The 21073-nt window shown below is 38.5% G+C and overlaps 1 protein-coding gene across 5 annotated transcripts in view; it reads left to right on the top strand.

Moving 5' to 3' along the window:
- ADCY2 (adenylate cyclase 2) overlaps positions 1-21073 on the top strand; it is a 200122-nt gene that overhangs the window by 156567 nt on the left and 22482 nt on the right. For 3 of the 5 annotated variants that reach the window (XM_061995303.1, XM_061995304.1, XM_061995306.1), the window contains 2 exons: positions 3342-3494; positions 15846-15965. In XM_061995303.1, coding sequence (XP_061851287.1) covers positions 3342-3494; positions 15846-15965 — 273 coding nt within the window. Of the gene's footprint in view, positions 1-3341; positions 3495-15845; positions 15966-20051; positions 20129-20185; positions 20304-21073 lie in introns of those variants that run through there. The other 2 variants (XM_061995307.1, XM_061995308.1) reach the window with 2 other exon arrangements.

Raw genomic sequence — 21073 nt, 5'->3', positions numbered from 1 at the left:
AGTAAAATATTAAGTTGCATTTGAATGCAAAATGAGAAGAACAATAAGAGAACTACAGAAAATGTTAATCACTGGCTTTCTGTAAATAAGAGGACTTCAGTCAAGGTGTTCCAGCCTCTGCTAGCACGTGAAGAAGAGGTGTGACAATTCTTGTGACACTGTCTTTCATCTACAACATAGCTGTCACAATTAATTCTCTCACCAGTTCCTTGATCTCACTCAGAAAGACGACATTCATTTTGTTAAATGCTGAAGTAGGATATTGTGTGTGGAAAGGCAACACAGGATACATTTTAATAAGCTCAATATTCAAAATAAGTTATTGCTCACTATAATTCTGAGCTGTCATATCAATTTTAACATATTCAGATGAAAAAGTAATATATTAGTCACCTTTTATGCTACAAATACATATTATTTCTAGTCTAAACCTAGTGTTTAAAACAAACTTAGAATAAACACCGAAGCTAATACTACTGAGATCTGTTGTCTTACTCCTCTTGTGGGTTTTCTAGAAATGATTACTTTTTTCCTTTCATCTCATTTTCTCCTTTCTTCAGAAAATTGCAAGTGAGGCATAACGTTTACAAGACAACATACTTGACACAGGCTAATAAGTCAGCAAAATAAGCCTGCATAGTTCTGCATAGTGCTATTAAGAGTCTGAATTGAGTGATTACCCCACAACTTCTGCTTCCAGGAGTTACCTAAATTTTCAGCGGTACTAAACTGGTGCGGTTATGTATGGGCTAGATTTAGACTGCTCAAAAGTGAAGTGAAGTTCAGGAAATCTGTTAATTAAGATAGAAAACTACTGATCAACAGTATCCCCCCTCTTTCATCTCCTGTGTCTTGTCCCCTAAACATTTTGTAAGTTTTTCTTTTAGCCACAATGCCCTTAAAATATGCCATAATATTCTACACAATCATAAGTTTCTTTCTGCTTTGTTGCAAAATTACTTACCCTATGATGGCATATGATCCTGTTAGGCTGTAATCACTCTTAGCCTGCAGGGCATCCTGTAAAGGGAGTTTCTTTCCATGAGGCTTCTTGTTAGGTTTCCTATCAGGAACCGTGGCTGAAACATTCTCCTTCTGTGGTTTTAGGAGCAGCAGATTCAGCGGCTTCACAGATTAGGTTTTACTTTGGTTCCAGCGTATATGATTATCCTTTTGATGATCACCAGGTATTTGTATTTAATTTGATTAGCCTTTAGTTAAATTACCTAAAACCAGTACATTTGTAAGAAAATGTATTTGGTGTAGGCCAGATAGTTTATTTTAATCATGAACTTGTTTTCATGGAATTTCTTAACCTAAAGATTTTCCTTGAACAGTGTAGGTCCCTGTAGCATAATTCAGAAATGAGAACAGAAGGTACTGGTTTAGCTATACCATTTCTTATCCACTTGATCTGACTTGTACTTCCTCAATGTTCCTTCCTAGTTTTGTCCCTAAGCCAATTTAAACTATTCCAGCTACTTCTAAACTTCCAAGAAAAATCACAGAGCATTGTAGGTGAAGTTGTAGTAAAGCTCCAGGTGTGCAAAGGCAAAGAGCAATTTAAGGCATGATTTTAGGACTAGTTTAATTTGCCATAAATCCATACTTCCTGAACTTACTAGCTTTTAGACTGGACAGGTAACTTTCACACAGATCTGTTCCCTGCATCCAGTTTAACACTCTTCTTCTGTAGCAACAGCAGTAAGCTTTGTGCTTTTTACTTTACTGAAGTGGGAAGGCTGACAAAATTTTTCTAAAATCTATACATAGATTCAAATTGTCTTGATATTTGTTACATATGGGATAGAAGGTTTGAAAGTTCAAAAAGTCACTTGAGTAGGAGTTTCTTGCTCAAAAATGTAGGTCTTGAGTTTATGCAGTTTTTTTTTAATATGGGAGAGGGCTAATGTGTATATAAAGCTGCCAGTTTTTCCTTTTTCCACCTTTGAGATTCCAATTATTGTTTTGAAAATGACTTCGTTCACTTGGAATCTATCCAGTCCAGTATTCAAAACTCTCTGTCATAAAAAACAATATATTAAAAACTTATGAGATATATAGTGGACTTGCCCAAATAGTGCATAATTAGGAGAGAAATAGTTATGTGCAGTATAAAAAATACCTTCATGAAAACTACATCACATATGTGGGTTATTAGTGTAATTTAGTGGGATGGACTGTGGCTATTAAACCTGAACTAGCAGGTAAATTAAGTCTTATATTTGATAGTTTGTAGTGCTTGAGTTTTCATCTCAGACAGTTCCCATGCTTGTATCTGTTGATTGTTGTGGCTGGGCTGAAAACAAAGTGATCTCTGGTAATATTAAGTAAAGAAACAAAACAAATTGATTGAAAGTGAATACTTTTGTGAGATTATCATGTTCCTCAACCATTCATTGCCTTTTTTACAGAGGTTTCAGAACAGCTGAATTTGTCATTTTGAAAAGGCAAAAGATGCTTCTAAGCAGCTCTATCTTCTCATTGCTAAAGTTTTGGGAAAAATAATGGTTACTGGATGGGCCACTGATTGCTATTAATTCTATGTGAGCATCCTGTGCCCCTAGATGTTCTGCATGTATGAACAGAGAATACTGCAATGTGTTCTTGGAAGCAGGTTAAATGAGTCAGTTTTTAATTGGTAATTTTTGACACTGTACAAGAAAAATTTTCTATTCGCTAAATAGATTTTGTGTCAAATATTAAATTGAAGTGTTGTATTAAATGCTTATTTGTTTCCCAGATAGTTTTTAGGGAAGGTTGATTTACTTTCCCAAGTTGCTGTTCACTTAAAACAAATTATCAAACAAGTCTCTAAACAAATGAAATAAAAACTCAAAAACCCCACTATTTTGTAGGCTGCCAAGGATATATCTACATATACAAACTTTATCCGATGTGAGGAAACCTCTGTTTCTCCTTCAAAAACTTTGCAGAGTCAGTATTTAGGTTTTGAAGCTTCCATAGGCTACTAAATATTGCTTTCAATTGAGGTAAGGAAGGTCAATTTGTTTGCTTAGTTTCTAATGATATTAAAAGTCGTGACATTACTGTCAACTCTGTATTTGCTATTATTAGTAATATATGCTGAATGTGCACTGAAACATTTGCAAATTATTTAATTATTTAACAGAATTTATATTATGGCAGATAATTTAGCTGCATTTGCATTTAGTTTCATGTATAATCGTGATCTGTAACTCTTACAAGAATGTAATTGTTGAATATTTTTCTACAATTTTTCAAGATTAATACTGTACTCAGTCTTGAGCCTTGTTAATTCTACCTTATTTATACTAAAGCTGGTTGTGTTTTCTCTTTTTTAAACCCTTTGCACTTAGCAATGTAGCAAAAAAGCATCAGCTTCATTGTTGTGGATCCTGAAGTCATCTGGAATAATTGCTAATCGTCCTTGGCCACGGATTACTCTTACTTTGACAACCACTGCTATAATATTAACTATGGCTGTATTCAACATGGTAAGGAAAAAAGAGGTATTTTTCTTTTTTTCTTTTTTTTTTTGTTGTTGTTTTAGGGGTTTGGTTTGGGTTTTTTTTTTTTTTTTTTGCTGTTCAGTATGTGTTTAGATGTCAGATTGTATAAACATAAAACAGATTGTATAATGGGGACCTCTGCAAACATGACGTTCAGCAAGAGCTCAGATCCTGGCTAACTTGATTAAAGAAAAATGTAATTTATAAGGAGTAGAAAGTAGTTAAATCTCAGATTAGAATTGTTTAAATCCCAGATTTGAATTGTTCAGATCCCTTGCTTACCACTCACCTGCTCATCACTCAACAAAGTATCACTCAAAGAATGAAGTATCTCCTCACAGAATGTGTGGAAGACTTTGTGCAAAACAAACTAACATTTATTCACATTTGTGATACTTCTCTACTGATAACAAAATTATCATAAATTATACATTCTTGAATTTCACATGCTTATCCATTTTTTTTCTTCAAAAGGAAAACATTTCAAAGTTACTTCCAAAATTCAAAAGTACTGAGCAACAAATTTGTCAGCCCTTGCCTTAATTTTAAGCATTTCAACCTGTGCTTTGCTTTTCTCTCCTGATAGCAAAAATCCATGTAATTCTGTTATTCTTTTGTAACAATAGCAAACACAGTCTGTCTGTACATCTGTCATTAGCATGCCTAAAGCCTGAATCTTAATGGCCTCATTTATTCTGAAGGATGTATTGTCTAATGGGATAAAAAACCCTTTATTTTGCCTAGTTGGCAAGCCTGATTGTGTTTGTAAACCTGTGAAAGAGCTCCATCTCAGTTCATTATCTGCAAAATGGAAACTGTTACATTTATTTAGGTATCGTTTTCATTACATTAATGCATAATGTTACTCACTTTTAAAGTGAGTGAGATTTGCACTTTAGTGCTTTCAAACTTGCCACATTAGTGCTTCCTTGAGTTGCTAATACTTTTCTTACCTGAATTCATAAAGGATTTAAAGAGTGATAATATCTACACTGTTTCCTTTCATTTTCCCTTAGTCGATGTTTTGTTACAGAAAGTACTAAACTTGTAAGAGTGATTTAATGATATAACCTGGACTTCAGATGTGAACACTTGAAATTACTGGTAGAACCTTTCTGTTAACTGATCCTAGTCTGGGTTTTGTTCTTTTTTGTTTGTTTGTTCCAGGAAAGTAGATATTTTTCGTTCTTTCTCTTGCTTTTTTTAAGGAGACGAGATGGACTGAAAGCCAATTCCCTGATTAGGAATTTAAAATTCAGATAATTGAATTTGGTGTTAAGGCTGATGGAGGAAAAACTCAAAGAAGCAGTGGCTGGAAAATGAGAAAATAAGCTCACTTTTTAGCAGTGAAGGCTGAAATGTTATTGATTCACTTCTTGTCCTCGGCTGGAGACTATATGCCTTTATGAACAACAGCCTTTAACCAAGCAAAAGTTATTTGACATACTACAGGACAAAGTCCAAAGATGCAGTAGCTTGTTAAACATGGGTGAAATTAGACTTTCTTTTGTTCCAAACTCCATAAATGGGAGAAGTAGTCTACTTGAATTTAAAGAATACTTTGAGTTAGAATTCATACAATCATATGATTATTTACTAATGTTAAAAGTGTAAAAGAAGACATGGCCAGCACTTTTTTTTTCCTGAGACTGAAATTCTACTGTTGTGTACCGCCTACTTCAAATTTGGCCTTCAGCCACTAAAATACATTTTAGCAAAAGAAATTGTTCATTACATCACTTCTAGATTTTTTAAAAAAAATTTATTAGTTCAAGTCCATTTTTATGTGAATGTTACAGTAAAACTTAATAGACCGTATTTTAAAGGCTTTGTGCTTTATCAGTAATGACTGCAGCATTACAAATAATCCTGTTGTATGATATTCATGAAATGATAATTTTAAGTACAATTCCTACCTTGAAACTAAACCTTAATAGTTTGACTAACAAAAGTGACTTTAAATGTGATTGTGAAATTTGCATTTCCTTCATATTAATAGCAAATTGTGGGAGAGACTCTGAAGTATCATTATATCTCCAAGCAACATGTACTTAATAGGAGAGTCCATTAACTGCATTTATTTCCATGAACTCTTTCAGTAGAAAAAGGGAAAATGTAGCCATTAAGATTTAATGGAGATAAAAAGCATCTAACCATACCACACCTAATAAATCATAATTAAGACCAAAATGTCAAATAAAACTCAGTCTTTATGGTCAAGGGACATTAGAAAAGAGTGGTGGTGCAATATTTTTTTAAAGTAGCTATTCCAGCAGACATCTTAATCCAGTCTTCACATTTGAGAGGTATATAGTCATGATTAGTGAAGTAAAAAACAGCTGTGACATAAATATCAAATAGTTCTTAGCTGAAGCGAGAGGGTGAATGATGGATGCTGCTTCCATTGACCATTAGATATGATGCCATATATAGAATAGGACAACAGTCAATGGCTAAGGAAGCCTGATTTTGTGGAGCTGACCTGCATTAAATAGAACATGTGAAAGTATATTGCAGGGAACAATCCAGACAACTCTGAGACAGCAGGACTGCATGACAACACAGTTAGCTCCTGGAAGCTAAATGGATGACTTTCTATGATGCATCAGATGGTTGTGCCTCACCATCCTCTGGGATGATCTCAGCAAATGTAGCATAAGGAAAGAGCACTGGAAGAGCTCTTTATTTCAGTGACTTCTACATCAAACACATGAATGACCTGTGGTGCAGCAACAGATTCTCAGGGCTGTGCTGTCCCAGGAAGGTGCCCTGATTATGAGCTTTCAGAGTTAAGGAGTTACTTGCTTTCCTGTCTCTTGACCAGTGAATTTTGAACAAAAGAGCTTTGAAAGAACATGCCTTTAGAAATCTGAAGACTGACAAGATGTATTTCTGCTCCATTGTTTAATGCATGAGCTGCCTTAAATTATGAAAATATTGACCCCACATTATTTTTTCCTCTAGTCATGGCTGATATACCGTGTTTTAATAATGACTAATTAAGCAAACCTGCTTCCATTCTCACAGTAGAAAGCTGAGTTATGTAATATACTTTTCTTTTAGTGTAGCTAACTGTTAATACAGTTGCTGACCTGGTTCAGTGCTGTGTTTTCAACAGGCAAGCTCTTTGGCCGATATGCTGTAGCTATATGTCTCTATAGTGGCTAGTACATTGCAGATCCTATTTTGGACAGCGTCTAATTCATTTCTTGTAAGTAGAATAAAGTGACTGACTAGAGCTCAGCTTATCTTAAGATTTGGAAGGAGAAAGGGGAATATATGGCTGCAGTCCTGTCATTTACACTCAGAGCCCATCGGACCTCTAAAGATCATCTAGTCCAACCACCTGCTAAAGCAGGTTCACCTAGATCAGGTCACACAGGAATGGGTTCAGGTGAGTTTTGAAAACGTCCAGAGAAGGAAACTCCACAGCCTCCCTGGGCAGCCTGTGCCAGGATTCCTTCACAGGAAAGAAGTTTTTCCTCATATTCAAGTGAACTACCTGTGTCCCAGTCTATGCCCATTACCTCTCGTCCTGTCACTGAGCACTAGAGAAAAAAGACTAGCCTCACCCTCTCCACACCTGCCCTTTTAAGTATTTATGTGTTGATCTCCAGATTAAACAGCCCCAGCTCCCACAGTCTTTCTTCATAAGAAAGATGCTCCATTCCCCTTATCATCTCGGTATCTCTAAACTGGACTCTCTCCAGAAGTTCAGTATCACTCTTGAACTGAGGAGCTGAAAACTGGACACAGTACTCCATGTGAGGCCTCACCAGGGCAGAGATGGAGGAGAACCTCCTGCTGGACACACTCTTCTTGTTACATCCCAGAATACCATTGGCCTTCTTGGCCATGAGGGCACATTGTTGGCTCATGTTGAGTTTGCTGTCCACCAGCACTCCCAGGTCTCTCTCTGCAGAGCTCCTCTCCAGCAGGTCAAGCCCCAGCCTGTACTGGTGCGTGGGGTTGTTCCTTCCCAGATGCAGGACACTGCACTTCTCCTTGTTGAACCTCATGAGTTTTCTCTCTGCCCAACTCTCAAGCTGGTCAAGATCCCACTGAATGGCAGCACAGCCTTCTGGGGAATCAGCCAGCCCTCCTAGTTTGGTGTCATCAGTGAATTTGCTGAGGGTACACTCTGTCCCCTCATCCAGGTTGTTGATGAAGATGAACAAGACTGGTCCCAGAACCAATTGCTGTGGAACTCCACTGGCCACAGGCCCCCAACTCGATTCTGTGCCGTTGATCACCACCCTCTGGGCTCTGTCATTGCACCAGCTCTCGATCCATCTCACCATCCACTCATCCAACTCATACTTCCTGAGCTTTCCAGTGAGATATTATGGGATAGATATTTATGCATTTTCGCTTGAGACACAAGCTTTTATAAAAAATGAAATTAACTTGAGTTTGGTAAGTTTGACTATTAGCAAGAGACATCACAGGACACCAAATAACACAGGTGCATGAGCTCTTGGAAGCTTAAGAAGTCTGGTATAAACCCAGAGACAAAATGCTCTAAAATTCATATTCAGTGCAGTGCATGTACAGCGAAGTGTTCTCTGAATCTTCGTCATCCTTTTCCAACTTACCAATGTCCCAGCATCACCTCTTGTTTATCCAAAAAATGCTGAATAGTCTAGATAAGTGCTCAGTGTTCCAGCCTATCCTTAAACTTCTGCCTATTAACTTGTGAAGATGAGGAATTAAACCAGAATTTGGGATTCTCTGTATTATTCTCGGGGCATTCATATGGCGATCTGATGATAAATTCCTGACTCAGCTATCAGACCAGCTAGCATTTTTGAAACGAAGCAATGATATGCCTTTTGAGAAGAAGGTTTTCCTAAGCCAAATGGATATTTGGAGAGGTGGTATAAACATCACTAATGAGGAGAGTTAGAGGTTCAAACAAAAAAGTGATGCTGAACAAATGCATCATTGCTTTGGGGTTTTTTTTTTGGTAAAAAGTCCTCTAGTTCAGACTGATAGTAGACTTGCATTCTCATGCCATACTTAGTCTATTCTTCTCACTCTACATTTTACTGAACAAAAGAGTAGGGCACAAATAGGAACAACTTTGTTTGCAACAACACTATTAAAATTGTTGACCATCTTGTGATCAGGAGATTGCATAGCTCTTCTGGGAAGTCAGAAAATTAATTTAAGGGATAGTTGTGTGTTCATCTGAGAAAAAGACTGAGGAAAATGGAGAGGGATAGTGACAAAAATGGGTTTTACTCTTTTCTCTATAGTCGTCACTTGTTCATTTCCAGTGTAATTTTGTACAATAAGGAAGAGAAACAACGATGGGATCAAATTAAACATAAGCTGTATATTCAGTTGAGCTGTGTTTTATGGTAGCATGCCACACCTTTGTTTTTGTTGCTTAAGTGTTTCTATTGATTAAGCACTGATGTGCTCTGGAGCTGCTGTTACTGGAACATGTAATTTCTAAAGATTTTGCCTCTGGGCTGCAGAGTTTCTCTCTGGTGTGCGAAAGCACACTTGTTAGTGTCCAGAGGGTAGCCTATGTCTTCTTTTTTGCACAGAAAATGATAGCAGTATTTGTCTTGATAGATGACTACTGCATGGCATTTTGCTACCGCAAGTTGATGACTGCAGTTGAACTACTGTGGGACTTGAATCAATTAATTTTCTCCTTCAGTTTACAATTCCAGAGTTCAATAGAGGGATATTTCCTAGCTGTCTCCCTCCTACCCACAGCCCATCTGTCATGGTCAACCCATTCACACAGTAGCTATTAAAATTTTACACATTTTATTGTTCATTCCAAAATTGTTTAATTCTGTGTGCATTTGAGAGTGCACTTTAATATTAAATTCTGCCACCTTTTCCTCTTTGCAGTAGGATGCTATTTTATGCACATTAACATGGGAAGCAGGAAGCCCACTTACTCAGTAAGGTGAGATACCACCCATTCAACATGGTCATGTTTACAGGCTATGGGACTGTATTCAATGTGAAGCCTTAATGCTGATTCACTGTGGAATGTACAGAAGGGCTGAAAGTTCCTTGGTGAGAAAGTTGGCTTTGTTTTTCGTAAGATCTAAGCTAATGTATTATGTAGTCTTGTGTAGATTCCTGGTCAGGCAACAAGAGAGATACACAAAATTGTTTATCCCATCTTGTGGGGAGGGGATCTGTCACCACATGATTCCTAATGAAACAAAATAGCAGCCCAGCAGGTATTTTCATCACGCCAGGCAAAAAAAATCACAGCTGAACATTGCAGAATGTACAAACACAAGAGAAGAAAAAGCTGTTAGAATATTTGAAGTTCCAATGAGAATTTAATGATAGTGTGCTCAGATGTTCCTTGGAAAACTTTAGTATTCATAAAAAATATTGCTTTGAGTCATTTCAGTAGATGTGGCTGCTTAGTAAGATGGAGCTGTCTCTTACAAAAAAAATACTATGTTGAAGAACAATATGTATCTCCAAAGTGATACAAAGCAGATAATAGATAACTGATGAGAGACAGGAAAGACAAGTACAAATACATCATTCAGAAATAAGTGTTATTTGGCTCATGGGAGATGATAATATTTCCATATCTTTTTTTTTTTCTATTTCTACGTTTATAGCTATGTCAGATTTCATATAGCATTCTCTGCATACAGGTAACTTTTGTAGGTCAGAAAGGCGTACACACCTCAAAACCAAAATTAAAATGTTTTAATAGACATTAATGTATATACTTATATATACACATATATGTGTTTGTAATATGATTATGTTTGATCCTTCATGATCTTTTTCATTGTGGACGTGTGTGGGATGGGATTCTGAAACTAAATGCAGTTATTGCATGTTTGCAACAACGTAAATGCACTGTTAGTGGGATGTGGAGACTCTCTTTGCCAATCCTTGGCAAACGACCTGGTTAACAACACCTATTAATATGAGAATGTCAGTCTAAATAGTTGGGAGCAGGGAGGGAAATTAAATGCTTAAAGCTGTTTGGATGACGTTTATCCAAAACTGTTACTGTTAAACAGGGAGTCCAGCATCAGACAGGCCAAACAGAAACCAAGGCACTTCAAAGGAAATTTGAAGCAAAGAATAGTGGGGGAAAAAATATAAAAACATTGAAAACATGGAAATTCATAACAGGGGGCAGAGGGCTCTGAGTGGAAATGATTGATGGTCAAAACCTGGTTTGACACTCCTATAAGTCAACCTCTGGCATTACACCTCTGCCTCAGCCTATAAGTGACAGTGTGGGCTGTGAGAAGAGGGGACCCACACCTTGAGTTTGTCAGTATGCACTCATACGGCACTTCCTCACCATCTTGTGCATTAACAGTTCATAGGGAGCTTCACAGGTACACATAAAGCTAAAGCACGTACACTGGAATATTTGGGATTAGGCTGGCCAACTTGATCAAGAGGGCTTTAAACTGAAAGACTTGGAGAGTGGGGAAGAAATGGCAAAGAATGAGCCATCCCATCAATTAGGGAATCAGAGCAGGGCAGGAAATGCAGTGATGAGTGCTCCTCAGCTGCACACCTAAGATGAGATGCAAAGATTAATCACCCTGAGGGAGTATCAGATCAGGAAGGATCCTCTTGCATCCATCCAGGGAAACCTATGTATTTGAGTAAATCCCTGCATTGCCTCTGCATCAACACATGCAGCCTGGGGAATAAGCAGCAGGAACTGCAGATGTGGGTGCAGATGTGGGGCTACGACCTCACTGCAGTCACAGAGACGTGGTGGGACAGCTGCCATGACTAGAGCACAGCCATGGAGGGTTATGTGTTGTTCAGGAAAGACAGGCCAATGAGGTGAGGAGGTGGAGTTGCTCTCTATGTGAAGGAGCAATTAGAGTGCATAGAAGCTCTGCCTGGGCAGGGATGAGGGGCACATTGAGTGCTTGTGGGTGAAAATGAAGGGGCAGGGTAATGTGAATGATGCTGTTGTGGGAGTTTCTTACAAGCCACCTGATCAGGAGGAGGAAGTGGATGAGGCCTTCTATGAACAGCTGAGAGCTGCCTCATGATCATGATCCCTGGTCCTCATGGGGGACCTCAACCACCCTGATATTTGCTGGCAAAGCCACTCAGCCCAGCACACACAGTCCAGGAGATTCCTAAAGATTGTTGATGACAAATTCTTGTCACAGGTGGTTGAGGTACCAACAAGGAGGGGTGTGCTGCAGGACCTTGTGCTGACAAATAAGGAGGGTCTGGTTGGGGATGTGAAGGTTGGAGGCAACCTTGGCTGCAGTGACCATGAGATGATGGAGTTCCTGTGTGGAAGAAGCAGTGTACCAATCAGGATTGTGACCCTGGATTTCAGACGAGCTGAGTGTGTCTTCTTCAAAGGCCTGCTTGGAGGAATCTCATGGGATAAGATCCTAGATGGTAGAAGTGCCCAAGAGAGCTAGTCAGTCTTCAAGCATCACTGCCTCTAAGCCCAAGATAGGTGTATCCCCACAAAACAGGAAAAGGAGGTAGGAGATCTCCATGGATGAACAAAGATCTGCTGGGACAACTCAGGGAGAAAGCAGCCATCTCTGAGAGATGGAAAAAGGGCCTGGTTGCTTGGCACGAGTACAGGAACATTATCAGAGGACGAAGGGGTGCAACCAGGAAGGGTAAAGCCCTTTTAGAATTAAACCTGGACAGGAATTTAAAAGAAAATAAGAAGATTTTTTTCAGATACATCAGCAGCAAAAGGAAGATTAGGGGTAATATGGACCCCCTGCTGAACACAGAGGGTGCCCTGGTGACAGAGGATGCAGAGAAGGCTGAACTACTGAATGCTTTCTTTGATTTGGTCTTTATGGCCAAGGCTGGCTCTTGGGAAGCCCAGTCCAGCAAGGATAATAGAATGGCAAGGACAGCAAAGGACTTACCCTGGGTGGAAGAGGTTAAAGACTTGTTGGCCAAGCTAAATGCTTGTAAATCAATGGAACCTGATGGAATGCATCCTAGAGTGCTGAGAGAGCTGGCTGATGTGGTTGCTAAGCTGTTCTCCATCATTTTTGAAAAGTCATGGAGGGCAGGTGAGGTGCCTGAGGACTGGAGAAATGCCAATGTCACTTCAGACTTCAAAAAAGGCAAGAAGTGGGACCCAGGAAACTTCAACCTGGTCAGCCTCACCTGCATCCCTGGAAAGGTGATTGAACAACTCATCCCCTATGTTGTTACTAAAGATATGAAGGAAAAGATGGTTATCGGGGGAGTCAACATGGATTCACCAAGGGGAGATCCTGATTGACCAATCTCATAACCTTCTAGGAGAGCGTAACTGGATGGCTCGATGAGGGGAGAGCAGTGGATGCCATCTACCTTGACTTCACTAGATCTTTTGACACTATCTCCCATAACAGTGCATCAGAAAGCTCAGGCAGTGTGGCTTGGATGAGTGAACAGTGAGGTAGATCAAGAAGTGGTTGAATGACAGAGTCTAGAGGGTGTTGATAAACTGCACCGTCTAGTTGGATGCGCGGTTCATTTTGGGGCCAGTCTTAATCAACATCGTCATCAACAACCTGGATGAGGGGACAGAATGTACCCTCAGCAAGTTCAGTGATGACACCAAACTGGGAGGACTGATTGATTCCCCAGAAGGCTGTGCTGCCATACAGTGGGATCTCAGCTGGCTTGAGAGCTGGGCAGAGAGGAACCTCATGAGGTTCAAGAAGGACAAGTGCAGAGTCCTGTACCTGGGGAGGAACAACCCCATGCACCAGTACAGGCTGAGGCTTGACCTACTGGAGAGCAGCTCTGCAGTTCTAGTTGACAGCAAACTAAACATAAGCCAGCAAAGTGTACTTGTGGTCAAGAAGGCCAATGGCATTCTGGGGTGCATCAAGAAGAGTGTGTCCTGCAGGTTGAGGGAGGTTCTGCTCACCCTCTACTCTGCCCTGGTGAGGCCTCATCTGGAGTACTGTGTCCGGTTCTGGTCTCCCCAGCTCAAAAGGGACAGGGAAGTTCTGGTGAGAGTCCAGCATAGGGCCACAAAGATGATCAAGGGACTGGAGCATCTGTCTTATGAGGAAAGACTGTGGGAACTGGGACTGTTTGGAGAAGAGGAGACTGCAGGTGGATCTCATTAATATTTAGAAGTATCTAAATGATGGATGTCAGGAGGTTGGGGCATTACTTTTTCCTGTTGTATGAATAGAATAGAATAATAGAATGAATAGAATGAAGCTGGAACACAAAAAGTTTCATTTTAACATAAGGGAAAACTATTTTACTGTATGGGAGCACTGGCACAGGCTGCCCAGGGAGGTTGTGGAGTCTCCCTCTCTGGAGTTTTTCAAAACCCGCCTGGACACGTTCTTGTGTGACCTGATCTAGGTGGACCTGCTTTAGCAAGGAGGTTGAACTAGATGATCTCTTTCAGTGCCTACCGTTCTATGATTCTGTGATTCTATAATCTTCTTACAGGATAGGTGAGCAAGTAGGGTAACCCATACTCCCAGAAGAGTGTGTACATTTAACCCACACAATCTGTGAGAAGATGCAGCTGCACATACAACTCTGCCTGTGCATGATTAGAGCTCTTTGCGATCAGTTATAGAAGGATGTTTCAAAAATTGTAGGTGTTTATTAACATTGTGTAGTAATACAACAGTTAAATCACAATACCAGATACTACACTTTGTTAATAAACATTGAATGTGTAGTTCAGTGATTGTAGGTTAATTATGTGTAGTAAACAGTGAGAGGAACAGGTTTGTCAAGGAAGAGAACCTGAAAGTGCAACTGTGCAAATAAAGGTGTGCCCATTCTGCAGGTTAGTCCACAAGTTTTACTGCTTTTAAAACAGTCTTGGTAACAGATGGCATAAGCAGTCTTCTGTTGAAGAAGCATTTCATTGATAATGGTTTCAAACTCTTCTCAGCAGTACAACAGAACATATCAAGGGGCACTGAGCACACACAGATGGTAGCTCGGAAGATTCGATAGTCTTTAGGAAAAAAGGCACCGTGCAGGTAGTCCAGTGCTGAGACACACAAATAGGGTAGTGGGATGTCCATCCTTGGAAGTTTTTGAGACTTGGCTATACTAATTTATGACTGATAAGATCCAGTGTTAGTAAATAGACCAGTGACAAGAATTTCTGATACAAGTTGGAAGATCATCAGGTAGAAATGGGATGGGTTCAGGATTTTGATTAATGGTGTGCATTTAATGACAAATCAGCTGAATCACAATAACTAGTCTTTTGTCTGCTTTTAGCTCATGTTAAGTATAAGCCACAAGTTTAGTGAGCCCCAGTAAAAGAAAACTACCTCACACATGCTGAGCACAATGTTAGTAGCTGGGATTATGTCAATAGGCAGCAATGTCTTATGCTGCTGTAACTTCATGATCTGCCTGAGCCCTACTTGTGTGAGGTATGATGAGCTTTTAAGAATTTGTAGCTATGAGCAAGGTAGCTGTCATGTATGCAAACATGTTTTCTGCAGAATTAATGCTATTGCAAAACTCACCAATAAAATTTGGAAAGTTTGTTTACAGTTATAGTCAGCCACTCAGAAGGTTGGATTGAAAGAGGGTGATTACTAGAATGATCAGGGGAAGAAGCTAGAAAAACAGATTGCTGAACATACTGAAGGGCTGAGATAGCATTAAGTATTGGCGACTTAAATTTTGGGGAGAGAAAGGAGCTATCTGCAAGCTAAAGGACGAGATAAGCACAAGAAAAAAAAAGCATAGAAGTTGTCTGTGAATACTGATGAAGCTTAAAAACAGTTTAAGTGGTGAGATTCAAAAAGTTGAATCAATGTAGTAAAATCTAACTAAGAAAACATTGGATCAATATGTCAAAGGGTTCTATATAATGGTGGTTACCTGTGATATCAACTGGCTGAATCTGATTAACCAGGAGATACTGATTCTACCTCTCTGTTTCAATAACATTAGTGCCAATATTATCATCATCATTATGATGAGGATTATATCCATGTAAATCAACTTCAATAAAGACTTACTATTATTTCTTTAATTCTTTCTGTATTTAAATAGGAGATTCAGTTGAGGTAAACCCAGGAATTATTCATATTGAATTTATTTCATCATTGTCTCTTGTGTGCTTCTGATATATGAAAGTAATATAACAAAGAGCCTTTCGTCTTTTATTCAAAGGGAAAGCATCAGATGGAGGTTAACAAAGTTTTTTGTGTCTGAACATGCAGGAGCAAGTAATGAAGTGATGCCATTTCCCTTTTTTGTTTCAATTTGCAGTGAAATGCCAAAGTTAAATGATTACTGGCAAGGCTTTCTCCACTTCTCCATTTCTCTTCATGATTTTTGACCTTAAACAGCTGACAAGCTAATGGATTATATGTTGTTTTTCTCTAGTTTTTCCTGGATAATGCTGTGAAAGTGTTTCCTTCAGTTCTTAATTCATCAAATGCAAGTTTTCCTAGTTTGAGTAATCAGACACGGTGGTGTATACAAAACAACTGTTTTTTCCTACCGGTAAGTTCATTTTACGTTTCTTTCTTTGTTTACAACAATTACACTAAATTCACTGTTGCTGGATCTGCTTGAAGTTAAATACTCATCAGATTTTAAGACTGCAGCAAAGGCTTGTTTTTTCCTGTAACCTGTAACTGCAGGTGAAGGAAGTGAGAAGTTAAAGGAGGTTAGTGCTTCTGAAAATAGAGGTTTTAATGAATGTCACATTAAAAAGCAGGAAACAGTCTGAAACTAAGAAGCATAGCTTACCCATGTCAACAGATGGGTGTTATGAGTTATCAGGAGAACACACAGCAACTGCAAAGCAGACTGTGCACTGAAAGCTCCACAGCACTGTCAGTGAGAAAATCTGGTTTCCTCCAGATGAGTTTCACAATGACCAGTGGTAGACCTGAAAATATTCACCACTTTCATCATTGACCTGTCAGTAAATGTGAAATCTGTGATTGTCATATTTCTGCCATTGCATAGATGATTAAGAGGCAGGGTGAGAGGGTGTTTATAATTACAACAATTGTGTACCACTATATAAACTGTTTAAAAGATCTGAACTGATTTGAAGGTGTCCTAGTGTGAAGAAAAGCACAGCAGCACATGCAAAAGGGAAAGGACATTCCTGCAAAAATGGGATCTGTATCCTAAAGAGAAATTATTTTTAAGGAGATCACAGAGGACCTGCAGCTGAACATAACAAGCTGTATATTGTGCCAAAACTAGTCAGTAGTCTTTGGATTAATAAGTAGAAGGCAGCGAAAGGAGAGGGGAGATTATCTCTATGCAGAACTGAGAAGACTGGTACCAGAATGGTGTGTGCTGATTTCCACACAATATGTTTCACAGAAAAAACAGCTATTCAAGCTAAACAATCCTATGCAAAAAAGCAAGATGTTAATTATGTCTAGAACTCTTCTGGAAAAAAACCCCACAGTTACAGTAAGTGCAACACTTGGAGAATTTCACCATCACCCTGATAAAGGAACAGGACAGCAAAGTTTCTGTTTGTCATTTTCCAATTTCGCTAGCTTAAATACCACTAGGTATGGATACATGCCTACATCTTCTATTGGCCTTGACATCATTATGCTTGTTGTCAAGGAAATAATACAGTCCTTTTTGGCAGCCTCTGCATATGTTCACACTCACAAGCACATAGAAATAAATTGTTCCAATACTTATTTATATTTGTTTGCTCTTTTAGTTAGAAAGTTTTTTAGACACCTTTTTTTAAATATTACATTTTTGAACATCTTGAAAGCTACTTTATGGGTTTTTTCAACCAGTAAGTTCCCCGACAAGTATCTGAAGGATAGTTTTCATAAATTATACTTATTAATAAGGTTCAGTCTGTTGTTCTTAAAAATCATGTGTGTATTTTTCTGACAGTTTCTCATCTAAAACTGAGATGTTTGTCAGCTCTTCATGTGATTGACACATTTCTAACAATTAGTGGTTTATAGATTTTAAACTATTAAAATGCATCCTCTCATCAAGGAAACTTTCATAAATTGGCAGAAAAATTATGTTAAAGTGTCAATTGTCATTAAAATAAATGGAAAGATTAACTTGACTAAAGTTTTAAAAAACTTTTTCCTTCACTTTTTTTATTAAACAGCTCTCAAATTCACATCACTTTAATCCTCAAACACTATATAACTTCTAGCTTGAAAAAGCTACAAATTCCTTTTGAGTTATTACTTTTTATATTCTTTAAAAAAATTCTTCTCTCTTCACTGTTTGTGGTATTAAACACTTAAGCTGTCAAATACTTATGTTCTTAAATGAAAAAGTAAATCTTTAGACTCTGCGTGTAAGCTTTACAGCTTTATTAATGCAGATAAAGTTCCTGTGATTTATGGTAGTGGACCTGACAGGTCTATTGACTATGTCATCTAAAATGAGTGAATAAAGGGTTTTTAAATTATTTTAGCCTCAATAGAATTTAGTTTATTTTGAAGCAAGCTGATTAATTCTCCTCCTTCTTCACTCTCAAAATTGACTTTTCTGAGTTGTATTGCTTGGTTTCTTGCCCTTTTTAAAGAATCAGGACAGATTACACAATAAGTTTTAGGGACTTTGCTTGTATTATTGTTTAGCTTTGCTATGATGCTTCTGTAGTTTCCATATAATAAAAGAGACGTCAAGTCATGGGAGATTTCAAGCCTGGGAGATTTCAAGTCATACCTATCTCTTCTTGTGATAAAATACAGTGTGGTGTCAGTGTTGCCACCTTCACATTTTCAAGAAGAGACTAAAGACACTGGGGCTGTAGATAAGATCCTAAGAGTGTAGTGCACCAGTGCTAAGCACTGGGCCTGTGATTCTGGTTAGAAAGGCACTCAGAGTCATTAAAATATTGATTAAAATATATTTTATTGTAGCTAGCACAGGAATTAAAAAGAGAGTAGAAGGAGTTATGTCCCTTCAGATGCTGGGAACTCTTGAATCATGCAACATTGGACAGTCCTCCGGACAGGGAGGGCATGTGGTGCAGATCTCATCTGTGAAGAGGTTGCTCATCATTTTGCTTTCTATTCATCATTTCTTCGGTTACACAAAAATGATGTCCATGAGAACTTACTGCTGCACTGTTAAACAAAGTCAAGGCCACAGAGGTGGTGTAACTGCTGCTACCAAGTGGGAGCTGCTTGCAGGCTCCTTGGTTGCAATAAGTTGACTGATCTGGCTGAGATTATTCTACAGCCAACAGATATAGAGCACACAACATAGACCTATGCCTGTTCAGCTTCACTGCTATGTGGTTTACTCTCTTCCATGTGCAATGATCTTCCAGTCAGTCACTACAAAAGACTGATATCACTGCAGCTCTCTTCCCTGGAAGAAGCCTTGATGTCTGCATAGTTTGAGCCCTTTTATTGTTAAGGAGGTTGTACAAAAGTGTAGAATCATAGGATCTACACTGAATCATCAAATGGTTTGGGTTGGATAAGACCTTAAATATCATCCAATTCTAACCCTCCTGCCATGGCAGGGGCACCTTCCACTAGATCAGGCTGCTCAAATCCCCATCCAGTCTGGCCTTCAACGCTTCCAGGGATGGTGCATCCACAACTTCTCTGGGCAACTTGTTTTAGTGCCTTACTGTCCTCAAGCCTAGAATGGATCTTCACTAAGAAATACTATACATGCACACAAAAGCTGTATTAATTTTCTTAGCTGGACACTAATTCTGCTGTAGGAAAGTTCATGTTCATTTGATGAACTGAGGGCAGACTGCTTGGCCCAGGAGACAGACTGCCATTTGAGAGCTTGAAATTCACATGCTTTTATGAATGCCAGAGCTCTCATGCTATATATGTGATAGTAATTCCACCAGTCCTGATTTTCTGTATGGTTGCTTTGGCTGTACCTTCACCAAATTGTTACTATTTTCCAATGTCTTCCCTGCTTTGTAGCTACAAGCATCCTTCTGAGAAAGTAGCTAGCTTATATTTTGAAGCATTTTGTCTTTCAATCCTCCTCTGATTTTTTTTCAAGACCTTAGTTCTTTAGAAAATCTGAAATGTAAAGGAGTCAAGCTACAATACTTCAGGCATCTACTAAAATTTGAGAATTCTTTTATTAAAGAGGGTGAAATTTCAGCTCCTTTGACAGAAATTTAAGAACCAGTTTTTGGTATTGAGCAGTCAGAAACAGTAGCCTTGAATATTTGTAATTTACCATTGGAAAAAGGCTTATTTAAGGTGGCATTGAGAAAAAAAACCAAAAACCAAAAAACCAAACCAAACTTCATAACCTGGTATGGCTATTGAAGTGGAGTTGCCTACAGACACATTTCCAGATATGCTTGTTGCTTAATGGAATTTTACATTGCAATACACAGTATCAGAGTCTGTGTTCTCTTAAGAGCTGTGCCACTCTTGTCTAATCCATCCACCCTTGTCTGAAACTTTACCTGAAATTTTCAGTCTGCTCTATGCAGTTCCATGGAACACTAACAGAGACTGGCTGTTCAACTTGGAAGTTTCTTGGTCTTCATCAAAATGCATCCAGTTGTGGATTCAAGATTGCCTTTTGTTTCCTTGTTTCTTTTTGGAAAACTAATTTTACAAATATAATGCTTTACAGAGTGAAAAATGGATGCTGCTACATTTATGTAATACTGAATTCAGAGTTTGACCTCACGTGGAATGCAGCCATCAGAGAAGTTTCATTTTTGGTGATTCTGAACAACAATGATTTCTATTTCTTATTTCAAGCAGATCTGCAAGCAAGTTACAGCAACAACAAAGATTCAGATGACAGTCCAATTCTGTCTGATGGGTGCTGTGAAAATTCTTCTTCTTAGTGATCGTCCAAAATTAGTATACAGTGGATCAGGTTCTGTCAAAAGTATTGCCATCGTCAATTCAACAGTAGTCTTAAAATAGCATATCGAGAAATAGAATGCTTTCTACTTTCAGAAAATCCTTAAAAGACACAGGACTGTAGTTTTCAGGAAGCATCTTTGGCAAAGATACTGTATGCTAAGGACAAAGATAATGATTCTAGTGAGAATGCATTATTTCTATTTTAGCATTAATTCTGATGTCCTAATGGATTTCCAGAAAGTATCTAGAGAAAATATTTTTCCAGGAATTTAACTTCAAGCACACATATTTTTGCTGATACATATGACAAAAAAGGGTTTTTTAACAATTGAACATATTCTTATGCAGTCCTAAGAAGATTTGACAGAAGGATGTTTTAGCCATATTTTGAGAGTTTGTAAAATTGCATATCTATGGGGTTCATAACTGTGCGTCTTGCATCCATTTATAAACATCGCAAATATACACTATAAAATTGTTGTTTTCAGCTCAAAGAGCTGACCCATATAACTTGTGCTTTTCACTCAAGCACAAGTGAAAACTCTGCAGTGGCATAGGAATAAATCTGCTGGCAGTATGCTCTTGCATTGGAGTTGAACACCAGTAGTGGTATCCCATGTATGGGCACTCCTCACTACTGTAGATAAATCAATCCAAAGTGAAAAAGCATGAAAATTAGGGAGCATAAATTGGGAGCATAATCTGGATTCTTCTGAGTTCTGGGTGACTTGGAGCTTAGTAAGAAAAGGGGTCTATTTTAGGAAATACCAACATCTGGTC

The sequence above is a fragment of the Colius striatus genome, chromosome 4 (assembly GCF_028858725.1).
Source record: "Colius striatus isolate bColStr4 chromosome 4, bColStr4.1.hap1, whole genome shotgun sequence".
In the NCBI taxonomy this organism is placed as follows: domain Eukaryota; kingdom Metazoa; phylum Chordata; class Aves; order Coliiformes; family Coliidae; genus Colius; species Colius striatus.
The sequence above is the reverse complement of the archived record's forward strand: the minus strand, read 5'-3'. Positions and strand labels throughout refer to the sequence as shown.